The sequence below is a fragment of the Talaromyces proteolyticus genome (genome assembly GCF_021365285.1).
Source record: "Talaromyces proteolyticus strain PMI_201 chromosome Unknown BGW36scaffold_2, whole genome shotgun sequence".
Classification (NCBI taxonomy): domain Eukaryota; kingdom Fungi; phylum Ascomycota; class Eurotiomycetes; order Eurotiales; family Trichocomaceae; genus Talaromyces; species Talaromyces proteolyticus.
In genome coordinates this window covers 2813160-2840818 of record NW_025764278.1, presented here as the reverse complement: position 1 = coordinate 2840818, position 27659 = coordinate 2813160, and the positions used below count along the sequence as shown (strand labels likewise).

The following is a 27659-nucleotide window of genomic DNA, read 5'->3' as shown; positions in this document are numbered from 1 at the left end:
GAACGCGTGCGGCTGTTTACCTTAATACCTAATTCGTTTGAGAATGGGGCCGTGGTTGACTTCCACTGAAAATGTGAGGACTAGCGTCAACATACTAGAAATCGGTTTTCTTCACCCCCTCGAATAATATTAATGGCCAGAATGAATGAACGGCGGCCACAGAATTGAGACAGCAATATTGACTATATATATTCTAGGACCTTCCTCGTAAAATCAGCTCAGTCTGTCGTCCGTGAATTCTACGATATTTGCATGTCTGCAACAACATTTAATGCGTTGGTATGTAGCGCCCCCAAATGATTTTGCTTTTTATTGTGTAACTCATTCCTTATTTCCGGCAATTACTGTATCCGCTTACCATTGCCCGACCTGATGTTCTTTTCAGCGTTGACTCTATGGCTCTAAACTGCACTTAAAAGGTACTACGAAGCGTGATTTTTCTTCTAATGGGAGTATCGAGGAAGTGAGAATGTTGTGGTCAATTTACTGGACTACTAACAGAACTCGTTTACATCAGCTCTGATGCGTCCGGTGAGTTTGATATACCCTAGGCGCCCAAGTGTGTAGCCCTTAAGATATTGACATAATTGACATATAGCAGAATGAGCAGAAAGTACTCGACCATGGCAATTGTGACAGTTCTGGCAACGCTTACTAAATGAGTGAGTAGCGGAGAGGATTCACCATCCTCAACATTCTGGTCTTTTGGCGCATCAGCTTAATGAGCGAATACTCCTGCTTACGAGGTTGTGACAATTTCTAGTATTCCAGAACAATTTCTTGAAAATTTCCAGAATTCCGAAAATGATTAACGGTCCTAGTAATTTGTTTGTTAGTAAATGGGACACGACACTTTCCTACGTACGAGCGGTTCTCACATTACATCCCAAAATATCTGACCAATCATAATCATTGCATAGTGAAATCCTCCTTGGTCTTGGAATCACCACTGTCCTCTTGGCAGTGAGGAAACTCGTATACATAACATCAATCAATATTAACTTAATCATTATATCATGCTGACTACACACGGACTTTTCTGTCTTAGCAACCTTGCGAACTTTGGCATAATAGAACAGCTCGAGTTGAATCTGATCCAATTGCCCCATTTGTATGGTCTTAGTGTGAAAGCGGTTGGAATAGATTCATATGACAAGTTTAATTATAACAAGAATACCATATTCCAAGTCGTTGCAGTGGCCCCGAATGTCAGACCTTTTAACGATGTTTTACCTAGTCCAGCGTCATCTCTAGCATTACGACGCGCCGGTCCGAAGCCTGCTTGGAAAGGGTTTATGCCACCTTTACCTGTTTCAAGAAAGTTACTCTCTCTTCACTCATGTACGTTGAGTATGGGAAAAGGGATAGTATTGGACGACATATCAGAATGGTCAAAAAACACTGACCTATCTAAAATCCGCCATTTAATGCTAGCAGTGGTCCCCGATCCTCTGCTTTTAGTCATATGAAGCAGAGCGTCAGTTTCATATCTCTTGAGTTGCTTGGTCTGAATTTACAGCCAGCCGATGGTGACCACTCGTTAGTGTCTAATTTAGAGTCCCTGATCAGCCATCTAGAGCCTTTAACAGAATTTCGTTTGGCAGGATATCTGACGCCTTCTTGCTTGACAAGTTGATTCAACGCCATGGCCCGACGTTACACAACATGACATTGTGTCTCGCGGCTAGAATGCTGCGAGTATCCAATAATACTGGCAATTCGCCGTCAGGAAATTCGAATAATTGAATCTCACTGGCCCCTGTTGCAGCGTCTGATTATATCTAGTCCTTACCACACCACCATCTCTCTTGATGGTTTTAATATCTCAGATGTTTGTCCCAACCTTCGTCGTCTTCGAGAACCCGCAGTAGTCATTGATTCTGTCGGCCCAACTATTTCACTTCGTGAGGTGGTTTTCAAGTTCTGGCATTTGATATGCGGAGGAAAAGAAGGGCTCTCTTTGAATGAACTTACTTAGGGACAACAGTGTTAGTCTTCCTTCTCAAATGATATTTCCTCCTTTCAATCCTTCGCATTATCTCATACGTTCATTTGAGCTAACGCGTACCTTGCAGAATACTGTTATAAAAAGGGCAGGCTTCGAAGAGGATGAATTGGGCTCGTTCAATTTTTTGACACAAGTAGCACTAAAATAGAAATAGCAGATATGTTTCACGATCTTCCAACAGCAAATTTCTATTTTGAATGGATTTGTTACAGATTTCACTGAATTATATCCTTTGCACTCTTATGGCACATCCCTAATTCGACGGTTTGCTTGTAAGAACTAGCAACAAGCAACTAGTCATTGCTCAAACTTTTGCTGCACTGCCTCCTGTCGGCTCTCAAAAGGTCATATCTTCAAACAATTTCAGTCTGGAGAGCGACTCACTAAAGAGAAGGATATTAACTCTCAAAATGTCAGCTAGGAAGGAGAGAATGATGAAATTCAATGTAATAAATTAGCTAATCAAGAAGAAATCGGAAATACTTACAATAATATCTACAATATCTTAAATTATAAGCAAATTCTATTCTTTAGGCATAATATTAAGTGGAATTATAGTAATTATATATATACTTAGATTTGCTATTAGATCTCGTTATTGTTAGGCCTTTATCAGAGACACATTGATATAGACAAAGATAGGTGTATCTGGTTTCATGCTTCATATTCCTTGCTTAGCCATCGCCTGAGGTGTCAGTTCCAAGACTTGATGACAAACCACATGTACATTCTACTCCATTGCTGAAGAAGAAATATTCTTATTTGCACAGGTCCAATGTCCACAAACTGTAATCTCATCGCCTCTAACTATATTGATATGTAGAGTCATAATTCATACCAGTTGACGCGAATCCACCGAGTCATTGCATATGTGTGCTCGTTGTGGACAAAGTTGCGATCATCAATTGGCCATGATGCTGCCCTGACTGCTACATCAATTGAAGTAAAGAAAACATGTAAAAGTTGCGACAGACTTTGATATGGCTACCAGTTGGCCTATTATCATCAATTGATATATTTGCTACATATGTACCACAAACGAAACAAATTTCCTATGCTAGTCATACAATAAACTCTTCCCAACCAATCTACCACAACCTATTTGGACCCAGAACCTTCTCCTTCTTGACACCAGCCGTCGACTTCCTATGGGCGGGCGACAAGAAGAACAAACTAGGAGATTCATTCGGCTGCACCAAGTGACTCAAATACCCGCGATGCGCAGGGTCACGATAATACTCGATATCCCTTCGATTCGATGGGTCCGGCAACCTATACAGGAATTTCCCGCGCTGCATAACTTTTTTCTCTGTATGTACCGCCGATTCCCCCTCCTCGGGCCCGGAGGTCTGCCCGAACAGCGCGCGAGCCAAAAACTCACTCCCGCTTTTCTCCGCCGACCACGCCATCGAGTAGAACGGGTGCGTTTTGTCAGCGATGATCCGTGCGATGGATGCACGTGTGTAGAAGCGAGTGGTAATCGACCCGCCGGCGGCCTCGACGGCGGCAATGGCGTCGGCAGAGGCCCGCGAGACGACTAGATGGATAGGCTGTTTTAAGATGCTGGTAGAGTTGCCGTCACCTTGCTCTTTCCCCCATGCTAGCAGCTTCACGCCATCTTTGATCCCGCCGAGACACTTGGAGGCGTGCAGTTCGCGGATGGTGATTGGGAATTTGGGGTTGATGCGGCCTTGGTCAATCCATTCCTGGATTCGATCGAGATTGACGACGGCGAGGTCAAGGGCGAAGCTGGAATCAAGTCAGTACCCTTTGCTTTCCTTTTTTATACAGAAATGGCTATCGTGGGGGATGCGTACATGTTCTTTTCTCCCCTCGTCCCATGCACGTCGATATCCTTGGTTTGTCCACCGTTGAATCCCGCAGGTACCTTGCCGTGCTGTTTCTGACCTTTGTGACCACGGCCGGAGGTTTTGCCTTTGCCCGAGGCAGGGCCGCGACCGCGACGGATGCGTTTGTTGTAGGCGCCGGGGTTGTCGGAGAGGGTGTTGAGGATGCTTGCGTGTCGAGCTTGCGTTTGCTGCTGCGGTCGATGTTGGGATCGGAGCTGGGGCGTGAGGAAGGAGAGGGGTGTGTATGATGTGGTTATGTTTGGTGTGAGAGAGAGATGGGATAGACGGCCCGAGAGGGTCGGGAGGCGAGTTGCCATTGTGGCAGGGCTCAATGCAGGGCGATTAATGAACGTATGAATGATAGGAAGTTGTTGATTCAGGGTGGTGAGTTGCGGAAGTAAAATTTGTCCGATGCCGCTAACTGTGTTTGGTAACTAACTCACAACACCACGACAGGACAGACTGCAGCAATTGCAGCTGTTCTATGTAATACAATTTAATATGCTGGACTGTCTTCGCCGAAACACGCCAAATGCGAAATTATATATAACCAAGTTCTACTAACAGGTCTATCGCATGGTACAAGCTAGCTAAGACAGGAAAAAAGAACTAATCCCAAATTGAACAACAAAAGAAACCGTCTATGTCTCCGCACACAAGTCTATGTCAGGTACGTATGTAATTAAGAGTTAATTCTGATAATCTGGGTTCCTTTCACACCAGAATAACGATCGTGGTCATAATCATGATCACGGGTAACCAGTCCACCAGCTGAGTACATAAAAAGCCGGAAGAAGATATGATTGGATAATACAAAGTAAGGTAAAGTAAAGAGTCAACTTTTGGCGATTTTACTCCCTTGACACGTCACGGCCAAAGATCTTAGCCTTGATCCAGTCAGTGGCAACGAGGACACGGTTGCGAGCTGCGAAATTTCACAAATCAGTATCATCAATAAACTCAAGTCTGTGGTAAGGGAAGGCTCACCGCTGAAACACATGCTCAAGTAAGCACTACGCCAGAAAAGATATGTCATCGTTCCACCACTCGCAATGTTGCCGCTCAGCCAGCTGATGTCTGCAACCGCACGCTCCTTTCCGATGTACGCCAAACTGCCCTGGTGCGAGTACTGGAAGGGGCCGATCTGCTTGGTCCGTCGGAGCTGGCGCTGACGTTCCTTGATTTCTTCGAAGACGTGGTTGCGTTCTTCGTCGCCCTTGGCTTCTTGTTGGGCAACGGAGAGTTTCTTGAGTTCGGTCTCGATCGCTTCGGTTTTGGCCATTGTGTTGAAGAGACGGGCGAGGAAGGCGCCTTCTTGGCCGGCAACCTGGGCTGTAGGGGCGTAGTTCGTGATAGCGCAGTCACCAACAGCCCAGATATTCTCGGTGCCGTTGACAACTAGGTACTCGTTGACGGCGAGACCGCGGCGAGAGTCCTTTTGAGCGGGAATCTGTTCCATTAAGTCGCGGACAACGCCACGGACCGCGTTACCAGTGGCCCAGACAAGAAGACCGTAAGGGATCCTCTCCAATTCCGTGGTTCCATCGGGTTTCGTGACTTGCGCTTCGATGTACTTGTCCGTGACGTTCTTGACCATGGTCTTGGTGCGGATGGTGATTTTCTCTTCCTTGAAGCTGGACTCGGTGTATTCAATCAACTGCTTGGAGAACATGGGGAGGATCTGCGAGTGTCAGCAACAAGCCCCTTGGGTTAGTAATTCTAGTTGCAAACATACATTGGGAAGAGCTTCAACCAGGGTGACATGGAAGTTGTCCTGAATTTCCGGAATCCACTTGCGCAAATCATCCTCGAAGAAATCCTGAAGCTCACCAGCAAACTCAACGCCGGTGGGACCACCACCGACAACGACCATGTGTAGAAGGCGCTTGACTTCCTCGTCAGTCTGGTCCTTGAAGACGGCAGTCTCGACACAGTCCATAATACGCTTGCGGATCTTCTGGGCATCGCCGACTTCCTTCAAGAAGCAGGAGTGTTCTCTGACGCCAGGAATACCTGTCAAAATCAACATTAACCATTCCAATCGCTAATGTATATATATATATGCGTATTGACTTACCGAAAGTAGCATTCTCAGCACCCACTCCGACAACCAGCATATCAAACGGCACAACGGTATGCGAGACATCACCCTTGATCTCCGAGTCATCGCTTATATACACGACGCGCTTCTCGTAGTCGATCTTGGTAGCCTCGGCTTCGTAGTATTTGACAGTAGCTTTCTTATGGCGCAGGATATTTCGGATAGGTTCCATGATGGAGCGGTGCTCAATCAGACCAGTAGTGCAGGACGGCAGGAGGGGGGTGAAGAGGAAGAAGTTGCGAGGTGAAATGACCACGACATTGTAGTTTTCAGTGTCGAGTTTTTTGAGGAGCGAGACTGCGCCCCAGCCGCTTCCTGTATAACATTAACCCTGGCGTTTGACAAAAGAACAGAAAGAAAAAAACTACTCACCCAGAATAACAAGGGTCTTCTTCGATGGATCCGGCTCGAGTTGCTCCTCAGGGTGACGCAAGACATAGATGCTGTACGCGAGGTAGCCGGTCAAACCGAGCCCAGACAGCAGGGTCAAACGGTAGGCCCAGCGAAAAAAGCGGAAGCGCTTCCTTTTTGGCGCTGGTGGAGGAGCAGCTGCATCAGCAAAGGCACGACGAAACGAGGTCTGAGCGAGAGAAGTAGTTCTGGCAGTGCGGTTTGCCAATGCCGATGACAATGGGCTGCTTCTTGTTGTCGTCGAAAGCAATCGCGACCGCGCCAGCGACCGCCTGGATGCCGAAGCTAGCGGCTGCTGCATTGTCGCGCGGACGAGCAGAGATCCCACAGTCATTTCCGGCCGTGGCGACTTCACTTGGATGAAGCCAGCAGGAGGGACAATGGGGTGGTGGTATGGCAAGGGGGCAGGTGGTTGAAGCTCTGATGGATTCACAAAAATGTGTGAGGTTGTGCTAATATTAGGCTATTATCTAAGGGCCGATCGGTCTATGGGCCGCGAACCTGCTTTGGGCAAGCCGGTGTGCTGCAAATTCTGATATCAATTGCAAACTCGCTGATAAGCTGCTGGTCTCGAGCAGCAACCTCGCAATATGTTGGTTCTATTGACAAGAAACAGATATGATAATTTTTACAATAGACAAAAAAGAAAGGGAATGACACATGCAATTGCTGTCGATATCAATGACGCACGGCTGCGATGCCTCAATCCGTACTAGTAATCACCTATAAGGAGGATCAATTCTCGCTCAATTAATGCTTACTCCGATCCCTGCCAACAGTACAGATATACCAACATGCAATAGGAAAGATTAAATGCAATGGAAGGTCCAGATCCTTCCGGCTGTTTACCGTTGACAGCCAGAACGGCCTCTGATTGGCCGAGAGGAGTTACCTCGGGGGGACGCCCTACAGTTATCCTATGCCCGCTAGCATTGCATATTTCTATAGCAGGTAGTCATAACCAGGCACTCTACGATAAATCCCTTGGAGCTAGCAAGTACTCCTTCCAATCAACCTGGTCACATGAATCTCCATCGGAAAGAGTAGGGAGGAATAGGAATACTGAAAGCTTGCGTCGGAGGGATTCGGGTTCAGCCTTCTGGGTGAAGGGTTGAAAGGGAATTTATATCCGCATTCCCCAAGTCTTTGGGGTCGTAAGGACCGGGGAAATGGATGGACTAGTTCAGCTATCTGTTGCAATGTTACAGTTTATTGGAGATATGGTACAGTCAGATTTGGTCTGATTGTCTGGACTAGCAGCGAACTACTATCTGGTTCTATAATCCTTCCTACCGGTAAGACACCGGCATCATATATGCTATGCTTCTCACATGGGTGAGATAATCAAAACCAGATTTCCGGCCCACCAGAAAATAAATATCAACGCCATAGTATGCTAGTTCCCAGTGCAAATAATCAACAGGAATGATGATGGTAAGTGATGCAAATGTAATCGGTCAAGTCGATGACCTCCCAAATATGTCTATTCGACGCCCGAGACCATGCATAAAGAAAAAAGAGTGTTGGTGACAACCAATGCAAATAATCTATACAAGTGAAAGGTAAAGTAAAGATCCGTAGTGTAGTTCAGTAGGTTTGACTTGAAAGGAAATTAGGTTGAGAAATGGGTCCCTGGGGCCACGCCTCGTGGTGAAGATATGGGAGCACCCCCGTTCTGCGTTCCGTCACCGTTTTCCCCAGAGGCTGGTAATGCATCTGATCCATCGACACATTGCGAGGCTGGTGCAAGGATGCAGACGGTGGAGGGATAAGCAGCGTGTTGACGGCTCTCACTGGGCGATATGGAGAGTTTCGGTTGACCAGGAAAAACGACGGTGATAGGTGAGACTGAGGTGTGCGTACAGGATAAGCCACAGACGGAGAAACGGTGCCAGCTGACGTGGACGTAGGGTATGGGCTCTGTCGTCGACTCGGATCGGGCAGTGACACAGAGGGGTTGTACAAAGCCATAGGGTTCAGCGCGAGAGGTGCAACGGTGGTAGTTGCTGGACCTGGCTGAGACCATGTCACTGCGGGGTTAAAGACCGTCGACATGGCACGAACATTGGGTAGTGGAAGTTGTTGTGATACAGTAGGTGGTAAGGACGGAACCACGCTGTTGTGCATATTCGACGAAGGGAAGCGGGGGGTCGGAACACCAAGAGTAGGGACCGATAATGGCATGCTCGTTGCAGTGCTTACCACTGGCGGTAAAACTGGGACCGAGACTGCTGCAGGCGTTGGAACGGCAGCCATCGAGGCCGAGTAATTGTTCGGTATGGCCATTCGCTTAATCGGGTGATCATCCACGTCGTCCTCCCAGCTCCTTTTGCGCGGGAATGGAGGGAATTCAATGTTCGGCAAGTGTCGAGGCGGGGTTTGAGATCGGTATAAGTTGGTGTTTGTAACTGAATTCCACATCTGCGGCGGGTTAAGGTGGTTGGAAGCAGGAGGAGAGGGTAGTTTAGAGTGTGGCGACGCTGGTAGGCTTCTCCAGCCGGATGGCTCCAAAGTCGGTGAAATTTGGAGGACTGGCGTCGTGGGTGCGAATTCATTCTCTGACGGCATCCGCGAGGCCTTGTCGAAGAAATCAGAGAAGCAGCCCAACTTGGAATGCCACTGTGTCCATTCTTCTTTGGACACGAAGAGATTGTATCGAACATTGCTCAAAAACTCCACTTCCATGATGTGAATTTCTTGCACCGTGATACTCGAAACCTCGGCCCACGTTTTGTTGGTGTAGGTATTATCGTCCAGAACTGAATAGCCCGTTAGTCTCAAAATGAAATTTTCTGCATTTGAAGCTCACATTTATTCCCCATCATCAACGCAATCGTCATCAAACGAAACTCGCTACCCTTCTTCCCACGAACTCCCGGGTTGGATTTCTTAAGTCGGTAGATGAACAGCAGAGCGAGCAAGATGACGTTTTGGCTGACTTGCGTGGTGGACAAAACCGTCGTCACCCATTTCTGAAAGCCAGGAGTAGGAATTGCCTCGGGTACGAGCGAATATCGCTGGAAGGTCTGGTCTTCGATGGCCTTTAACTTAGAGGTTTTCTCGAACCAGAACAAGCATGCAATCTATGAACCCCGGTTAGTTATCATCCACTCCCCATTCACATACAAGCTTACCTGGGCAGCGAATTCAGCCAAACTCCCGCCACTGTGGTTAATGGACGTGGGGATCTGCAAATACGAAGAGGCCGAGTCATCGTGGCTTCTCTTCTGGTGCTTGGGTTCGGACACGGTAGTCGAGATGGGTACATTCTTCACCAGCGGAGGCAGATAGTTGGGAACTGCATTTGACACGGTATTGGCGAGCGGGATCCGTGTTGCTGCGTGTTTGGTCGAATACTGATGCTGGGCCACGGGGGCATATTGCTTGGAGCTGTATGTCGACGGAGCCAGCTGGGGATTGTAGGCCACACCACTCATATCGGCCGGCGGGGTGGGAAGGCCGTCTCTCACGGTGACGGACCAGTCCGTCGACCCCGAAGAGATGGGATTCAAGGTAAGCTTGCTGAGGGACGACAGGGCGGCGTGGTGTTGATGCAGCTGGTGAAAGCCAGCAGCGGAGGCTGGGAAGGGCTGCGACGAGAAGGAGGGATACGAGGTGAGAGCGGGAGACATGTGTGGTGATGAGGTTCCTGTTGGCAAGGAATTGCGAGGCTCGATATAGAGCGCATCAAGTCAACTTGTAGACATGGACGTCAGGCAGCTCACTCAAGCAAGAGCTAATAATCCGCAGGGACCTTGCCTGGCGGTGGTCGAATGCTTCGAATGCAGCTGCAGGTCGGGCGTGGTGATCGATTCCAGGCAGACTGTTAACCCTGGCAGGTGGAATGGAAATGGAAGCAATGAAGGGGGGAAGCCAATGCACGGCAGGATCCGATTCCCATGTTATGGCAGGCACGACCAGCACACCCTTGAAGGGGACGGCACAGACGGAAGCAGAGATTGAACGGCGATATGATCGTAGCGAGACTAGTTGTGGTGGTGGTAGTAGTAGTAGCAGTAGTAGTAATCGTCGTCGTCGTCAATCCACGAGCAGTATTCCCTATTACCTCATCGACACTCCCCACAGTCAATCAGAGCGGATACGAGACAGACGGCAGCGTTGGTCGGAAACAAGGAGGTGATGCAGCGCAGAGAAAGGGGCGGACGCAATGAAAGGAAAGAAGTAGAAAAGAGAGTGGTTGCAAGTAATAAGAGGGTGGTGAAGATCTGGAACAGCGCGGCGGCAGACAAGACATGGCCGGCGTCGTCAAACAATGCTGTCTCCATTCACGCCATGGATGGAGATGGATCGATGTCAGTCAGTCTGTCATGCTGCTGCGATTAGGCTGGCCCACCGGGCGGTGGTTGGCTGGGGGCAGGCAGGCTAGCGGAGGGCAAGAGGGACTAGGACGCCTGGCTGGAAAGGGCAAGTGTGTTTTTTCTTTCCATTTCTTTTTTTTGCATGTTATGTTGTTTTTGGGACCGGAAGCAGGTCCCCAGAGGCTGATCGTCTGTCATGGTATGGTATGGTGGAGGGGCGAGTGGAGGGATCCGACGACGACGACAACGAGGGCCCAGCACTGGCGTCGTAATGGGGGAGTAAGCCTGTACGGCAATAGGCAGGCGCGTTGTGTGGCTGGGCGGTATTCTTGGTATTCTTGGTACTGTTGGTATTCCGGGTGTCACGGTGGTGCTGGTATTGGCTAGTCCCGCATGGGCCTAGCGCCAGCCGTGTGCTCGATGAGACAGGCTGATGTCACATTTCCCCCGGCCGCCAATCAGCGCTGCGTTGGGGATTGTGCACAAGACAAAAAAACCCGTAAATAATAAAATCTAAATCATACGGTGGCCAGCCTGGATCTAGGCGAGGAGCGTGCGCCGCTGAGACTGGCCCAGTCGGTCGTTGGCCGCGCGCCACGATTGGGCGGCGAGGAATGGGCCGATGGGGCGTCTGTTTGGAGAATGGATCATGGATGGCTTCAAATCCAGAAAGATTAGTCAATCAATCAGAATATGCTCGCAGGCGGGAACAACAATAATTGCCCGTATTATGGAATCGTCGGCTGGGGCATGTTCAGCCGTGGCGGGCGGCCAATAGCGGCGCGCCAGGACCTGCAAGGTTGGCCTCTGCGACTCCTCCGTGCTCGCCTCTACGAAGAGCAGGAATAATGAGAAATGCATAGCGCGAAGTACTATGGAATATGAACTATCGACTAGCCGAATATAGGGCAGACACCAGGGGCTGCTGATTGGGCAGCCGAGCGGCGCAAGCAATCATTATCCATTATCAATGAGTCCATCACCACATAAAATATAACCGTACGGTACGCAACAGTGAGGGCAAGCGACGCAACAATGAAGTAAGCGAGGCAGTATTACAGTACCGAGAACGACCGCTTTCGGTGGCGGTCGGGTGCAGCTGCTCTCTGGAAGAATAACAACAGCACGGCGACAAAGCGCCCCCGCTCTCCACCAAGCCCCTGGAGGCGACTAGCCTTAGGCTCTAGGCACTGTAGTAGGCTGTGACTATGAGTGTGCCGGGCGAGGATTGTGGATGGTATGTAGTACCATCCATATCGATATTAGTGAAGCATGTTTCAACAATAAATTATTCCAATAACATATGTCACATGTGTGTGTATGTAGATAATAATATACTATGTAGTATATCCTATATACTACATGCTGTCTACGTACTATATAGTAACTACATGGTACATTACGGTATGGACATGTATTGGGCCGGATCCGGTAAGGCGCGGCACAAGTGAGGAAGCTGTGATCCAGGATGCACAGGAAAAGGAAGGTGCGCCGGTCCAGCTGCCTAGTATTATACTAGACTCCAGTACTCGGTACGAACTCTCGACTGTATCTGCTGCACTCACTAAAGGATCACGAATGCGTCGCCATCCTGGACAATATCCAAGGTCCAGCTTGCCGCTCTGGTCGCTCCGTCGCTCCGGTCGCATCACATCCGAGTAATGAATGTGATGGATGTCATCGACTTGTCTGTTAGACAGCATTACCACTCTGATGGACGATCCGTGTTCTTGCTTCTCGCCCATGCGGATGCTGTTGGCAAAAGAACTGTAGTAGCACGCCGATGCAATGCATCTATTCAATATTATGCTTTCACTACGCACTCCGCCCTCGCAAGTCGAAAGCTCTGAGCCCTGGTCTCTGCTACAGCGACTAGCGAGCCAGCCCAACAAATGAGTCGATCAACAGCCACTGAAAGGGGACGCCAGTCGCGACACTGATGCAGCAAACCCTCGGTTCTCACAGCGGTGATGATGATAAGCGGTAAGATCGGTCCATGTGCGTGTTGATCAGGAGTCAGTCACAGGTTGCAACAAACTTTTTCGACCCAGACATCATCCATCCTCATACGCAACACGCAGAATAATACTGCCCGATTACTCCTCGCGTATTGGCTCGCCGTAATCCGTATCGCTGGTCGCCGCTAACGGACTCCTAGCCACTACTGCCTCCGCAGTAAGCAGACCAGCCAGAATAATAATAATAATCACGAATTGTGGTTCGACATCCTGAGCAGCGAGGACTGGCTAGCCCAGCGACTCGGTCATCCGTTTAGGATAGGAATTTCAAGAAACCTTGTCCCCCCACCTGTTTTTAGTTTTCCTTTGACTTTGCTCAACTCATTCCTCTCGCTAGTTCTATGATTAGTTTTACTTTTTCCGTGTGATCCAGGATCCAGAATCCGGTACTTGTACACCGAATACCCGATTTTATTGCGACGCTTGCCATTACGTCGCCTGGCCCCCGGGCTGTGTCCTGTGCACTGTGCCCTGTGCTGTGCTGTGCCGTGCTGTGCCGCTGGGCCATGCTGCTGAGTGCGCCGGCTCGGAAGCCTGTAGGTGGCAAGGATGGACCGTTTCGAAAGCATGATGCCTTGAATGGCAATTTCATCTACCGGCCACGAGTAGTACGTCGTCGTACGTACTTTACTCAGAGATCGTCCGTACCGGCTGGCGGAGTGCACTAACGTGCCTACCTATTTACAAGTTATTTAATATTAGTAGACAGTAAATCGCAGCCTCGCGGCCCTCGCCTAGTAAGAAATACACACTGCATGAAAAAATCATGCTACAAGCCAGGTTACACGTTGATGATCAAGCAAAGCCCGAACTGAGCATCGTATACAAACACTGCTAGTTTTTATTATCCTAGTGCTAAGAACCCTGAGATGCATGCATACCAATCCTTGATTCTAACATGTACGGTGCCTCACTGCCTATTCACTGCCTATTATGATATAATAGAAAGTTAAATGTTTCACTCTTAGTCTTGAACTTTCATTACTTACTGTCTTTTAATATTAGTATTATTCAATATTTGGGGCCGTCTATGGGGCGTGGCTTAGACTGCGATATCATTGCTATCTAATTAGCCGTGACTAGTCCAGAATCTCCTCCATGTATGACTTCCATACATCTTATACGGTGTGATATACAGGTTGTAGTGTCCACTGCCTAGTCATAATGAGTTAATCTTAAGGAAGCCGATTCGACCGCACAGTCAAAGTTCCAAACTTCGCTTTTCGTCCTCGCATGTGGAATGACTAAATTAATAATATGGCCTAGTTAATCCAACCCGGACAACCCGGATATCGACCTGCTGTCCGGAACCATTTACCAAAGGGAAGGACTATCGCAGTGAAACAAAAATTCGTCAAATGACCGACCCGTAATAATCAAAGTATAGTTGCAGGCGTAGTCAGGCATGGCCACGCTGATATTCATAGTCTTTGCCACTTGAAAAATAGTAATTATCAATTAGTTAATGAATCGCCCACTTCGTTGGTTTCAATGTTCCAGTTGCGTTGCCCTTAGCCCGACGACCCGATATTATGATTACCCGTCCCGCATTCGCATTGGTGATACATTGCACATAGCCATTTTACTGGTTGCTGGATGGTGTACGGTTGCAGTAATAGCCAGACAGTCTCACTTTGCACTTGGAGCTTTGAGCTTTTGAGTCAGTGCAGCGCAAACCTTTTTTTTTTTCATTTCTTTTTGTTTCCTTCCTATCTTTCTTTGGCTTTGGCGCATCCCACGTCCTCAATAGTCCATGTCATTAATCATAGTGGTGAGACTTTGTGGATGGAAGGGAGGGATCGAGAGCAGCCACATGGATCAGACCCATGCGTATTTATTCCTTCAGAAGATTAATATTAATATTTTGTGTTGAATGATTAATATCAAATTTCCGTCTGCCGTGTCTTTGTCTGGGCTATCTCGGTTATCTGGCTATTGGTTGAACCTAATAATAATATCCTCGCATGTATCACTACTAGTATCACTATCCATCTACTGAGCCTGGTTGAGGCTGCCGTTATTATGATTATTATTAACTTTCTGCTCTTTGACTGCTGCTGCACGCATGCATCATGGTTCATACGTATGATCGATCAGTCACAGGGCAGCGGAGTCAGACGGATGTACATGTAGCCAAGGCAGGAGGGCTGTAATTTGATTGATTGATCTGACTGCATGAGGTCTGATACCGGCGTCCATGTACTATCTACATGTTTTCAGCCATCGTCACATCGATATTAACCGTATTCACAGCGCTGCATTAAATATAGTACGCTGATGTAACATTTCGATAAATTGATGTACATTCGCCGGATATTGTGGTGTCTCCCTACATCAATTTGATGTACTGATGCATGCTTACATTACATATATTTTCTCGCACGACTATTCAGTCAGGATTCACCAGTGTTTCAATTTTGTGATGATTTTCAGCTGGATAATCGACGTATAGGTTGCCGCTGGCCTTGCATGACTGATCATATTCAACGTTAAACTTGATTCATACCGCGGCAGTTCCAGATGTCCTGCAATAGTAACCATCTTATACATCACTTGACACCCTGGACAGTGAGATAATCGCCGCCTTGCTTGTTGCCAATTTCTGCAGGGTTTTTGGATATTTGCTGAAATCTATTATTACTATTATTATTAGTAGTAGTAGTAGTATCAGGGTGGTGCTCCCTGCTTGCGCCTGCATTCCAGGTATGAGGACCTCGGTACAAACATTATTCAATGCGATGAGAGGGATGGCCCTTGCAGGCGGTTAGTTATTTAGATATTGCTGCGTAGATCTTTACATTTATCGATGGCTTGTATTTAATGATTATGGAGAATTGACATCTGGAATGTACTAATGTAAGTAGGGTGCTGATTAAGATATTGATCGATGGAGCTACATTGATATACAGTAGGGATATTGGTGTGAGTGCAGTATTATGATTGGAGAGGCGAACTCCGAATTCTAGCGACCAAAACAGTTGACACGTGCCAGGGATATGTATAACAAAATTTATAGAATATGGAATAGGGAATAGGGAATAAGGAATAAGTTGATTAGAAAATACTCCACCCCCTCCGCTCTTTACCAGTCTCTCTTTCTCTCTCTCCCCGCGCATCTCGCGTACTCCTCGATCGCCCTTCTAACTGTCGCAGACTCTCAATCTTCTGCAGCGCTAGTTCAAGCGTTTCTTTCTTCTTGATGATATCGAGATGATTGCGCACGCGTGGATCCTCGCGTGCAAACCGCTCGACTTCGCTGTCGGATAGGTGCCGGCCGAGACGGAGATCTAGTTCGCGGGGGAAGTTGTAGTAGAATTCGGAGAGGAGTTCGACGTTGAGGAAGAGAACGGCCGTCGATGTTAGTTTGTCGGCCACTACGTCGAGGAATACCTCCGGGCAGTAGTATTTGTTCTTGAGCGTGGAGCATTGCTTTGATCGCACGGCTAGAAGGCGCATTTTTATGATGTCGGCTCGGTCGCGGAGGAAAATTCCCTCTCGGCCTGTTCTCGTTAGTAATGTAGATAAAATGGAATAAGAATCGATATACCCTTGGCTAGTAAGGCTGAACTGAAGCCACCGGCTCCTCCAGCACCGTTGCCGTCGAGGACAACATCGCCCTTTCGCACACGGTCCACAAAGCTCATGACATCCTTCAGCTTCCGTCTGCCGACATTGTCTTCTACTCGCTTGAAAGCAGCGTCGCACGCGGAGAGTTCATCCTTCAAGACTTTGCTGACGTTTTCGCGTCCTTTAGTCCATTCAGGCTCCTCAACCTCGATCTCAAACTTGTACGGCTTGATGCAGTTCTCCACCTGGTCACTCGTGCTGAAGAATCGATCGTTGAGGATTCCATTGCACGCCTCCATAATAGCATTCTGAGCGTAGGGATGAGTCGAAAATGTGGATTGCGCAACCAGTTGTTCTATATGCTGTTGCAAGGCCCCGGCCACTACTGTCGTGGCGACTCGGCCAACTCCTAGTTTCGTCAGGTTCGACGTCGATGCGTCTAGCTTTCGACGCCAATAGAGGTTCTCTGCGTCAGCCTTAGGAAGGTCGCTCAATGGGTCTGGTTCTGCAAGAGGGGCCGTAAGATCCTCGATGGGCTTGTTCCAGTACCGCTGCGCGAGAATATCCATTACTCTCTGATCGAGCTCGTGTTTCAGGAGCTCCCGCACTTGAGGGCGTCCAAAATTCTCTGCAAAAGCTTTGAACGAGTGCTTGAAGCTGTCCAGACTTTCTGCTAGGTATGACTCTGCGCTGAGAGGGCGGTCGTTGTACTGGACTTTGAACTCGTAGGTGGCTTCTTCTAGTTCCTGACTGATAGCATCTCTCGTACCAGCGAGACTCCGTGCCATAGTTTGCTCGAGAACGGCCATCAACTTCTTGCGCAGAACTGGCACACCCACAGATACATCCGCACTAGGTCCGAATTCGCCGGGGTGAGCTGAAAAAAATGCCTTCTCATTCTTAACAATGGCGGTAGTGATATTTCCACTTCCACGAGAAAAAAGTGTCGCCGTCTGAGGAACCCGGGATACAACACCTACATAGCCTAAACGCAGTGGGTATTTCTGGTCTGTTAGGATGCTAAAGCCTCGTGCAGGATCGACCAAGTCCATTTTTGTAATCACACCAATCGTACGCTCTCCGCGAGGGTCAACTCGTCGACTGGCGCGGAGAGCTGTAGAGTTGGCGAGATCGACATCTGCTGCAGATATGGCAAGGATTATATTAGGTGCCTGGATGTATTTGTCGCAGAGGTCTGAAATCTTCTGTTTCAATTCTGGGGGTTGATCAGCACCCGCAACCTGAATGTATCCCGGCAAGTCAATCAAAGAGAGGTCGGGAACATGAGGAGAGTAAATATGCAATTGAATTGGGTCATCGGTGACGCAATCCTTGCCGGAGACTGCAAGATTGAGGTCGGTCAAAGTGCGTTGAATTTGTGAAAAGTCTGTAATCTTTCCTAGACCCAGCGCAGGGAATTCACCGTACTCGGCCTGGGCGTTTGGTGTATTGACAAGCGTGAGTTCAATCGGACGGCGAGTTACCATATTTGATCCTTTGGGCAGGAACTCGTGTCCCACAATCGCTTCTAGGACGGAGCTTTTACCAGAAGATTGAGATCCAATGACGACGATCGAGGGCAAAGTTAGAGTGTTAGACTGCCCGACTTGAGTAAGGATGTTCCTTATTTCAATCATCTTCCGCGTCAGGACCATCATCTGGTCATCGTCGGCTTCATTCCGCAACTGCTGGCCGCTGTCCTCCGTCTCATCATAAGCATAGGCAGTTCCAGCCGCTGCTCCAGCGGTGGCAGCGGCGAGTTGACCCTCCTTTGGAGAGTTACCCCCTCCTCCTGAGCCGTTTCCTTCAGATTCGTCCACTTCTTTCAAGCGTAATATCTTTTGCATCCACTCCGGAAGTTCCGTCTCCTCCTTCGCCTTTTGCCAACCGCGGTTGGTTTGAGCCGCCACATCTTGCAGTCCTTGTAAGAAATTCGACGCCGCACCACTAGCAGTCTCACCAGCCTGTTTGAAAATATCCAAAGCATAATTCCCGGCCTCTGCATGATATCACCAATTAGCTATGCCACCAAACGTCGCTTGTGTAGCAAACATACGTGTAGCTTGGTATTGTAGATAAGCCAATCCTGCAATCATCGCTCCGCCAAACATTGCCGGGATGCGAGCTAGCTTTATCGCAAGTCGTGGTAAGATCCTCATAAACGATATATTCCTCACAACAAGGTGATTGTTGTGGATTGAGCTGGCCCCAACTGGCCATGCGCGACCTCTAATAGCGACATTATCCACTCTCAATAGGCCTCCTGTCCGACTCCCATAGAAATGCGCCTGGCGGGTCAACAAGCCTTTCCGCATTAGCGGAGTCAGGCGTTGGGAGACCATCCTCCCACTCATCGTGCTGGTATTCTCATAAGTTGAACGAGTAGAGGCGGATTAATGAGACCCGGATTAGCATGATCGCAAGGATCCAGCCTCGAAGATATATTGGCCAAGTACTAACGGACAGTACTGGGATGCGGAAACGATATGTGGCGATGGTGAGGAGGATGCGTTGACGGCATCATGGTGGGAAGTGGATCCTTCTAAACAGTGTAAAGAGTGGTGGCCTTGTTGATGCCTTATACACGTGACCCACGCGTTCGAGAAGAAGTGTCTAAGCCCGAAACGGACTAGGCTGCCAGTCACATGGTTGTCCATTGTCTGTCGCGCTTTATCGACCGATGGCGTCAGATACACTGCTACCCAATAGGCAGTTTTCTGGACCGCTTTTTTGACAGTTTACAGCGTGCTTGATGACACGACAGCCTCAATTGCTTGACCGCCTATCTTTGTTTCGGAGTCGTTTGGTAGACCTCGGAGTGCCTTTCGTTGATTTAACCCTGCATTGCGACCATTGCTGGCGTGACCGACCACTCCGATTGCGGACCCTTGACGGTCCTAAAAACAATAAATTGCGACCTATCCTATCTGCTCAGCTTCGTCTGTCACACTAATTGATTCGGTCGCTGGCTGCAATACTTCTATTGCGACGGCTGAAACCTGAGAAATACTGCGATGTGTCGTTTTCTGGTAGGTTGAGATGTTCTGAAAATAGCTATTCATCTGCTGATGTTGGTCAACTTTAGGTATACAAAGGCCGAAATGAGATCCTTCTCAGCAAATTAGTCACAGAGCCGAGTCACTCGATATTGACACAATCTTACGATTCGCGATTACGACTTGTGAGATATTTTTCTGTCAGCGTATGAGTAGAGACTAATTTTGGATCTTGATATCAGGACACACGCCGCCCGGTCAACGGTGATGGCTTCGGCGTCGGTTTCTACCCGGATCCCAAACTTGGCCCAGAACCGTGCATTTTCACATCGACTTTGCCGGCATGGAACTGCGAGAACTTGGAGCGTCTAGCCAGTAAAACCTGCTCAAATCTCATATTCGCCCATGTGCGGGCAACAACAGAGGGCACATTAGCCGATAACAACTGCCACCCCTTTCAACACAACTCCTTAATGTGGATGCATAATGGCAATATTGGTGGTTGGAAATATATAAAGAGACCATTGGCAGCATCGCTAGAAGATAAGTGGTACCTGGGCGTGAAAGGGGGCACAGACAGTGAATGGGCATTTGCACTTTTCCTAGATCTAATGGAGAAAGGAGGTGCAGACCCTAGCTCTGATCCAGGACCTGACGGTTTTGGCCAGGCATTTTTACGGCAAATAATGTTCCAGACAATCGCCAAAATCAATGAATTGATTCGCCAAATCCCGGAGAAATATAAAGTTACAGATCTCGAGACAAGAAGCTTGCTCAACTTTGCAGTGACAGATGGCCACACAGTGATTTGCACACGGTATGTCAGCAGCAAGACAGATGAGCCAGCAAGTCTATACTTTTCCTCCGGCACGAAATGGAAAGAAGGTAAAACAAAGGGTCATTTCAAGATGGAGCGTCACGACAAAGGGGCGGACATCGTCCTTGTGGCTAGCGAACCTATTACCTTCGAAAGGCGTAGGTCCCCAACTTTCCACTGACTAGAAGAACTGTCTCTAACGCCATTCAGACAACTGGGTCACTGTTCCGACCAACTCAATCGTTACTATCCATAAGCAGACTGTACTAGTACATCCGGTTTTAGACGAATTCTATAATGACGACCCCAATCATGACCGATCGTCTGTTTACGCCCTATCTAAGGGCCTCGCACCCCCAGCTGTTGTCGCACCGAAGAAAAACGGTGCCGTCATTGACGCGGACTCCGAAAAATCAACTGAACGAGCACAGCTCGATTCTCTGGCGCGCAATGCCGCGCAGATTCAACTCGCAAGTTGACATGTTTTCGCTCTTGGTCTACAAGGTACACATGAAATTGACATTGAATAATGACGTATGCTATGTTGGAATTTTAAACTGGAGTTTGGGTTCATAGCTAGGGAACATTGGAGGAGTTTTCACAATTTGGGTATCTCTAATTAAATGCATATCGAAGCTATATAATACAAACACTAGCAACGCTTCTACTCATGATCTGAAAATAAAACAAGGATTGCGCATTCCCGACAATTCAGGGTTAGATAGCTGTCATCCATCGTCGCCTGATATGTTGGCATGTTTGAAATACTTCATTCCCACCCAGGCAACAACAACCCACACCCACGCCATGACAGCAGTGAGCACCATCAAAGCAGGGTAGTATCCTACGATAGGCAGAGTGGGGTCATCTTCTAGTTCCGGTGGTGCATATGGAGTTTCGCCAACATCCCATGCCCAACTCCATACGCCAAAGGAACTACCTATCCCCACGACAAAAACCAGCCAAGTGACGATCAGAATAATCCACCCCCACCATTCGGTTTCCGAATAGTCCCATCCACCGTCGACGCCTGTATGATGGTTTGCTATTTCGATCGATGAATGCGTGGCCAGTGGCGACCTGGCGCGATGGGACGAGTTGCGAGCCATTTGGAGTGCCATTGAGTCGGCGGCAGTGGCGGCTGGCTGGCGAAGGATGGCGAAATAGGATTCGGAGCTGGAGGAAGGGGTTGCGATGGGTGCTGGAAGGCCGCTGCCGCTACTGCTCACTGATGAGGGGCGTAAATTGGCCGTCGCAGCCGACTCGTTGTTGAACCGGGGTATCGATATATCGTCCTCATCATCAGTAGTATCGCTGACCAGACTACGGCGCGCAGTAGGTTTGTAGTTTTGTTGGTGAGTAGAAGTAGTCAACGAAGCACCCCTCATCATCATCAAAGACCGCGGCCAGTACGAAGCTGGCGTCGGAGTCTGGGTATTCTCTATGCTCACCCTCGGTGTGACTTCGTCATCCGCCGTGATCGTAGGTTTGAAAAGCGATGTTTTTGGCGTGGTATTTCCAGCGTCGAGAGCATTATTGTGACTACCATACGCATCTTCACTCCTTGCAGAACTGGAATTGTTCCGCTTTTCCTTCAATTCTAGGCGTGTTCCTAACAAGGCGGTCTTTCGTAATGAGCCCCTTCGCCGTCGCATTTTTCTCTGTTGCATAACCGTTGCCATTGCGCGTCCCGAACTCGCTCGTGCCCCTCCTCCTCCACCGTCGACACCAACGTTATCAATCTCGTCATTCTCGTCTTGATGGAGTCGGGTGTTGTTCGCCCAGCGGTGTTTAGGGGATAGCGATCCGGGATCATGTTCTGAAGCTTGGCTCATGCGCAGGAAGGAGAGCTTCGATAACAACGTTCCGGACAGTGTACGTTTGTGGCCGCTGCTCGCGCTGCCAGCGCGCACTCTCCCTGTGAGAGGGGGTTGACTATCGGGCTCTAGTTCCGTGCTGCTGTTGTTGCTGCTGGTAGTTGGCGGGCTGGCGCCACCATTTTCCATTGAGGGGAGTCGCGGAACCGATTAGATGAGAATGGATGGTTTTTTTGGTGGAAGTTCCATAGGGATTTCGTGAGAGTTGGCAAATAGCCAGCAAGCCGCGGGCCGAAAGTTGCTTGTGATGGCTGATGGAAAAACAATTGAAGACTGACGGAGGTGGCCGTGCCCGCTTATCCAGATGTCCCCACTGAGGCTTTATTCAGGGACTTAACCGCATGCAAAGCAAAACCACATATGTCAACTAATGCCAACTTGTTTATTTCTTGATCATACTAGACTCGCTGCCAATGGATTTTTCATGTTAAGAAATGTCCATAAATTATTGATAAATATTGTAATTTGCCTTTAGGTGTTGCCGCAACGGGAAATCGTCTCCCAGCCGCATCGCCATTTGCTGATAAGCGCCAGCCTGCCGCGTGGACCCACCCCTTGTCAACATAAAAACCGCCATCTCCAGCTGTTTTAACGATGCCGCTCCTCACTCATCGCCCCCTTCACCTTTTGATCCCTCAATGCGACGACTAGTTCCGAAGTTATTTCTCAGTGTTAGATGATTATGCATACCCGCCGAGCGTTGGCCGAATTCTTTTTTACATGATATCATTTGATACTCTCATTCTGTTTAGCACCGAACGCCTGTCTTGTCCTGGGAAAGAGCCTTAATCCCGCGGCCGTCTAGGATAGGGTTGCCCATACAAATATATTGTTAGAGTAGCGCTGGCTGTGGCACTGCACTAATGGATTAGGAGCCAATACTATATAACGAGGTCTTAGCAGTATACATAGCTATGCACCTGCTTATATGGTAATTTCCGCGATTGGCCCCATTACGCGCGCACTAAAATGTATCAACCGATTTAGTCACTCTCAACCTGCCATTTGGCGCCCTGTCAGGAAGGCTGAAACAGACTGCAGTTTATAGTCCAAGTTTTTAGCCATGACCGTGAGTTGGTACCCTGCCAACTAGTCGATCATCCTGGTAGGTTAGTAGCTCAGCCAGGGGCGCTTTGCGCATACAATTTAAGCAATTGTTCCGAGTTTTCAATTGAGAAGATTTATCAATGTCTTCCCGCAGACGGTTCTTGTCAGTCTTCGGTGTACTTTATTTTATCTTTTCTTAGGCATCTATTAGGCTCGATTACTATCTCATCTTCATAATAATTATTTTTTTGTTATTTTTCCCTCCTTTTCTGCATCTCGTTTTATGTATTTTCTTAATATGCCTTGATCGGCGATGTTGTCCCTCGACCTACGAGCTTTGAAAGCTTTGTACATAATTACCACAAGCGCATTTCTTTCCTTTCTTATTGTATTCTATTCGCACCACATGGTTGCAAGTGATGTTATCCACTCGTTGGTATCTGCGTTCCCTTTCACAAATGACAAACCTGTGCCAGCGGAATCAACATTCGACACAAACACTATCGAGCTGATACTCGGCAACCATAACGAAGAGCCGATACTGGGTGACCACGATATAGAGCTAGTGGTTGCCAGCTTGAAGGAACAAAACACTTCCTGGTACTCGGTATATTTTCCTGACTGGAAACATAATATCTACATTGTCAATGACTTGACAGCATCATTGACAGTACCGCGGAATAAAGGTCACGAGGCAATGGTTTATCTAACGTACAGTTCACTCCTTTTTTTCCCCTCCTGCTCTTTATTATGAGTCATTACTCATTACTCACTTAAAGACTAGGTACATCATTGACCGCTATGACAACCTCCCAAACAACACTGTCTTTCTGCATGCTGATAGATTCCAATGGCACAACGATAACCCTGACTATGACGGCGTTCCATTGCTGCGTGACTTGCAATTTGCCTACTTGCAAGAAGAAGGATACGTGAATCTGCGCTGTGTATGGGTACTTGGTTGTCCAGCAGCAATCCATCCATTCAACGATGAGGCTATTAGTGATGAACACAATGAGCAGGCTACTGGAGAAATTTTTCGTCAAGTTTTTGAGGAGTTGCTACCAGGTCATCCCGTCCCTACTGAAGTCGGAGTCAGCTGTTGTTCACAGTTCGCCGCCACAAGGGAGGCAATCCAGCAGCGACCCAAGGATGACTATATACGTTTCCGAGAATGGCTGTTAAATACCCCATTTCAGGATGGGCTGAGTGGTCGTTTTTTCGAGTATTCCTGGCACAGTAAGGCTTCATTTTCTGTCTCCTTGAGTGTAGTGCTTATGTTGCGTCCTTAGTCATATTCGGAAAAGATCCTGTCTATTGTCCCTCCGCAGCAGACTGTTATTGCAAGGTCTATGGGATGTGCGATCTTCCGAATTGTACGACCGGTGAGTGCAAAGGCCGCTACAATTTGCCCCCATACGCGACACTACCAGATGGCTGGCCACGAGTGGGCTGGAATGGAGAAGAGAGGCCTTTCTCCGGGCCGTAGAGCCTATACAATCCAAAGTCTCATCGAAACTCCTGGCGACTTCAATGCGAACACAAATTCCGGTCAAAATGCCTGTTTGTGAACCAAAAAAGCAGAAAAAACCTCGTCCGTTATCAGACTAGTCGCGATAATGATGAATATGTGCGCCGTTCGGGAATAGACTAGATCCGTTGTGTTATCTTTGCCACCAGTGCCGGGGGAGAGCCGTTGTTCAACTGGGCATTGAAAAGAGCAATGTCCATATCACGAAAATGTCTCCGGCGGTTTTTTTTTTTTAAATTATATCCTGTAATTTCGTCAGCTTCCGATTTAATCTTCTTTTCTATTTCTGTCTTAGCATCGTGGATCGCAGTACCCTTAGCAGCGTCCCATGTGCGATACCTCTTGCCCTGACTTTAACTGTCAGTTTCTGGGACAGTTCTCTGAGACGTCGGATGGAACGGCGGTTTGATATCCATTGTTTCTGTTTATCAGTGGTATCAGTCAGGGCGAATATATCTGCCATAAACGTCGCTAGGCGAGTTTCCCTTTGGACCGCTTCATTAGACGGACGTCTCAAAAATGCTGCCGCTGTGTCAAATTCAACGATTTCGTTAATATAATACCTGACAGCGCTCGAGTCATGGTCTGCAATTTGATCGCGAACCGAGGACGGTACCTTATCGACTCAACGTCCCTGAACTTCACAACAAAAATCCCATCATGGAATGCCATAGAAAGGAGTTGACTGAGTAGGTCAAACAGGGGACTACTCTCATGTTCGATGACAAATCTCTTGCTGTAAAGAAAAAGGTCAGGTCACGAGTTCAATTGCCAAGGAATTTGACTTATATGCGAGGTTTCCTATCTTCTTTCTTGGTATGAGTGATATGATCGTAATGGGTATATTGGGTCGGCATGGTCAGAAGTTATATACAATCCGAAAATTAATGTGTCTCTAAAGGATAGTTCCTATCTCATCATTGTCACTGAGGTATTCATCGTCAGTAACGTTAGATATATCTGATTCGTAATCTTGGTCGCTTTCTAGATCCGTCATTTCGCCGTCTCTATCCGTATCACTGAAGCCCAAATCACTGCTAATAAAGGTATCATCATCGGAGTTGCCAGATTTGTATCTAACTTTATTAATTATACTGTCTGCCATATCTCTGGGTTCCGCTTTGGGATTGTTGAGGTTGGTCTTAATATGTGTATGATCTTTTATTAGACTCGCATTCACCTATGTCACTCAGTTCATAGTCTGAGTCGCCTTTATCAAGAAACTTGTTATTATTATTGCCGGATTGTATGGCTTATCAAGTAAATTAAGCCTAATCTCATTATCAGATATAGTAGTATAACCACTGGACTTATGTTGGATATTAATCTAATTAAAGAATGTCTTAATCTCTACTAGTCTTAGATTTATTAAAATAATATTAGGATCCTTGTTCAATTCATTATAATAGAACATAGTCAGAATGATTAGTTTATATTTAGCTATCATCTAAAATGGAGCCTGTAGTATCTGTCCTACTTCCCTTGAACAGACCTCTTCAAGATTTTGGTATTATCTGACAGGTTGGAGGGTGTTGGCCCGGCTGTAGTGTGCTGTTTATGATGTTCAAGATAGAAACAGGCAGCTTTCTACTATTTTCTCACTTTTGAGCTTTGGTCTAAGTTCTGGGTAAGCCTCTACGGCCGGAGTTGCGCGGCTCGTGGGATACATGTTGGAGACCAGACTTGACATTTGGCCGCCGATGCTCGGCAATGGGATTTTAGCGACCCTCTGCCATTCACCTCCTGGCCAGCGTGATGTCGCTTCGATGCCGGCGAAGCTTCATGCATGATGTACTTTGTTCGGAAAAGTCGACCCAAGTTCCAAGGGAAAGTAAAGGGGGTTTAATAATCCGTCAACCCGATAATGTCGACATGGGATATCTTAATTTAATATATCAATTGATGCACCTTGTGCTGACAACGCTTTCAAATACAACATTGAAATATATAGTGACTGGAATGGAGACTCAATTGATCAATTGATATAGAAAAAGCGATATCAATATCATCAGTTGCTAGATCAAGTTGCATGTTGAATTATATAGACATTAATTACATTGATATATTAATCTGAATTATACAGTACTGGAGCGATTATTCAATCCCTGATAGACTTGGAGCTATCTGAATTGGCAATCTATCATAGCTTAAGCAGCAGTAATGTCATTGGCGTTGCCAGCAACAATGGCCTTTCCACTATGAAGCACATCGACAATGTCATTACGAGCAAAGTGGATATTCTTTCCATTGCCAGCGACGATAGCAGTGCCCTCTTCAAGAACATCAGTGACTTCATTGTCGCGAGCGACATTGATGTTCTTGGCATTATCAGCGGCAACAACAGTGCCATCGTGAAGAATATCGGCGACTTCGCCACGAGCGACGTGAATATTCTGAGCGTTTCCTGCTACAATAGCAGTGCCATCGTGTAGAACATCAATGATTTCATTTTCGCGAGCGACATGGATGTTCTTACCATTGCCAGCAACTGCAGCGGTGCCATCCTCAAGGATCTCGGCAACTTCAAAGCTACGAGCATTCAGGCCATTGGCGCCGGACACAAGTCCCTTAGCAACATTAATGTCGTCGAGATTTTTGACGACCTTGACCTTTCCTCCATTGAGAATGTCAACGATAGGGTTGGCCTCCCCTCGGGGACTGAGGATTTCGTCATTGCTGGCGACATGGCTAATATCGACCTGGATGTCTGGAGTGACATCGACAAGGCCGTGGCCCATGGTGGGCTGCAATTGTTGCTGTTAGTCGGGTGAACCCCCTGGAACAGAATATCGGAGCTTACAGTAGGAGCAGCTGTTGCAACAGCGCAGAGAATGGAGAGAGCTAGAGCAATAGTCTTCATTTTTGTTGGCTTGTTGGTAAGAGCAAAGAAAGAGTCGGTTTTATAGATCAGATAGATAGAAGCGAACGTAAGATTCAAAGAGATGAGTGAATGAACATGTTGTAAACCTAGAGGACCAGGGGATATCTAGATTTAAGAAAGTAGACACTTGAGGATTGTATCAATGATATGATTTCAGGGGCTATTAGCTTTCCAGATACGACAATGACAACAGTTACAGAAACTTACAGCATTTAGCTGTGATATTCGTCATACTT

General features: G+C 47.7%; 9 protein-coding genes across 9 annotated transcripts; 2 read left to right on the top strand and 7 right to left on the bottom strand.

Moving 5' to 3' along the window:
• Nucleotides 1-73: 73 nt before the first annotated feature.
• Nucleotides 74-1109, bottom strand: BGW36DRAFT_404329 (uncharacterized protein; the record flags this gene model as incomplete). The annotated part of the gene is made up of 3 exons (XM_046218929.1): nt 74-697; nt 744-817; nt 866-1109. The coding sequence occupies 3 exons, from the start codon at nt 1107-1109 to the stop codon at nt 548-550; spliced, it is 468 nt and encodes a 155-aa protein (XP_046077113.1). The 3' UTR covers nt 74-547.
• Nucleotides 1110-2899: 1790 nt separating this feature from the next.
• BGW36DRAFT_370568 (50S ribosomal subunit protein L15) lies at nt 2900-4336 on the bottom strand. The gene is made up of 2 exons (XM_046215267.1): nt 3826-4336; nt 2900-3757 (listed from the first exon to the last, which is right to left on the bottom strand). Exons 1-2 carry the CDS (start codon nt 4173-4175, stop codon nt 3097-3099), a joined length of 1011 nt encoding a protein of 336 aa, XP_046077112.1. The 5' UTR covers nt 4176-4336; the 3' UTR covers nt 2900-3096.
• Nucleotides 4337-7054, bottom strand: BGW36DRAFT_370566 (alternative NADH-dehydrogenase). Its single transcript, XM_046215266.1, has 5 exons — nt 6332-7054; nt 5936-6274; nt 5594-5871; nt 4846-5539; nt 4337-4783 (listed from the first exon to the last, which is right to left on the bottom strand). The coding sequence occupies exons 1-5, from the start codon at nt 6702-6704 to the stop codon at nt 4710-4712; spliced, it is 1758 nt and encodes a 585-aa protein (XP_046077111.1). The 5' UTR covers nt 6705-7054; the 3' UTR covers nt 4337-4709.
• Nucleotides 7055-7957: 903 nt separating this feature from the next.
• Nucleotides 7958-10002, bottom strand: BGW36DRAFT_355471 (uncharacterized protein; the record flags this gene model as incomplete). Its single annotated transcript, XM_046213651.1, has 3 exons — nt 7958-9129; nt 9180-9453; nt 9505-10002. The coding sequence occupies 3 exons, from the start codon at nt 10000-10002 to the stop codon at nt 7958-7960; spliced, it is 1944 nt and encodes a 647-aa protein (XP_046077110.1).
• Nucleotides 10003-15761: 5759 nt separating this feature from the next.
• On the bottom strand, nt 15762-18628 carry BGW36DRAFT_287549 (putative mitochondrial dynamin GTPase; the record flags this gene model as incomplete). The annotated part of the gene is made up of 3 exons (XM_046210514.1): nt 15762-16207; nt 16255-18273; nt 18331-18628. 3 exons carry the CDS (start codon nt 18626-18628, stop codon nt 15762-15764), a joined length of 2763 nt encoding a protein of 920 aa, XP_046077109.1.
• A 339-nt stretch (nt 18629-18967) lies between these two features.
• On the top strand, nt 18968-20739 carry BGW36DRAFT_370559 (putative glutamine amidotransferase). Its single transcript, XM_046215265.1, has 4 exons — nt 18968-19303; nt 19360-19455; nt 19513-20245; nt 20298-20739. The coding sequence occupies exons 1-4, from the start codon at nt 19289-19291 to the stop codon at nt 20564-20566; spliced, it is 1113 nt and encodes a 370-aa protein (XP_046077108.1). The 5' UTR covers nt 18968-19288; the 3' UTR covers nt 20567-20739.
• Nucleotides 20740-22338, bottom strand: BGW36DRAFT_370555 (uncharacterized protein). The gene has a single exon (XM_046215264.1). The coding sequence runs from the start codon at nt 22091-22093 to the stop codon at nt 20816-20818; it is 1278 nt and encodes a 425-aa protein (XP_046077107.1). The 5' UTR covers nt 22094-22338; the 3' UTR covers nt 20740-20815.
• A 986-nt stretch (nt 22339-23324) lies between these two features.
• On the top strand, nt 23325-24500 carry BGW36DRAFT_288548 (uncharacterized protein; the record flags this gene model as incomplete). The annotated part of the gene is made up of 3 exons (XM_046210590.1): nt 23325-23722; nt 23796-24250; nt 24304-24500. 3 exons carry the CDS (start codon nt 23325-23327, stop codon nt 24498-24500), a joined length of 1050 nt encoding a protein of 349 aa, XP_046077106.1.
• Nucleotides 24501-26573: 2073 nt separating this feature from the next.
• Nucleotides 26574-27498, bottom strand: BGW36DRAFT_458216 (uncharacterized protein). The gene is made up of 2 exons (XM_046222002.1): nt 27343-27498; nt 26574-27286 (listed from the first exon to the last, which is right to left on the bottom strand). Exons 1-2 carry the CDS (start codon nt 27400-27402, stop codon nt 26690-26692), a joined length of 657 nt encoding a protein of 218 aa, XP_046077105.1. The 5' UTR covers nt 27403-27498; the 3' UTR covers nt 26574-26689.
• Between the last annotated feature and the right edge of the window lie 161 nt (nt 27499-27659).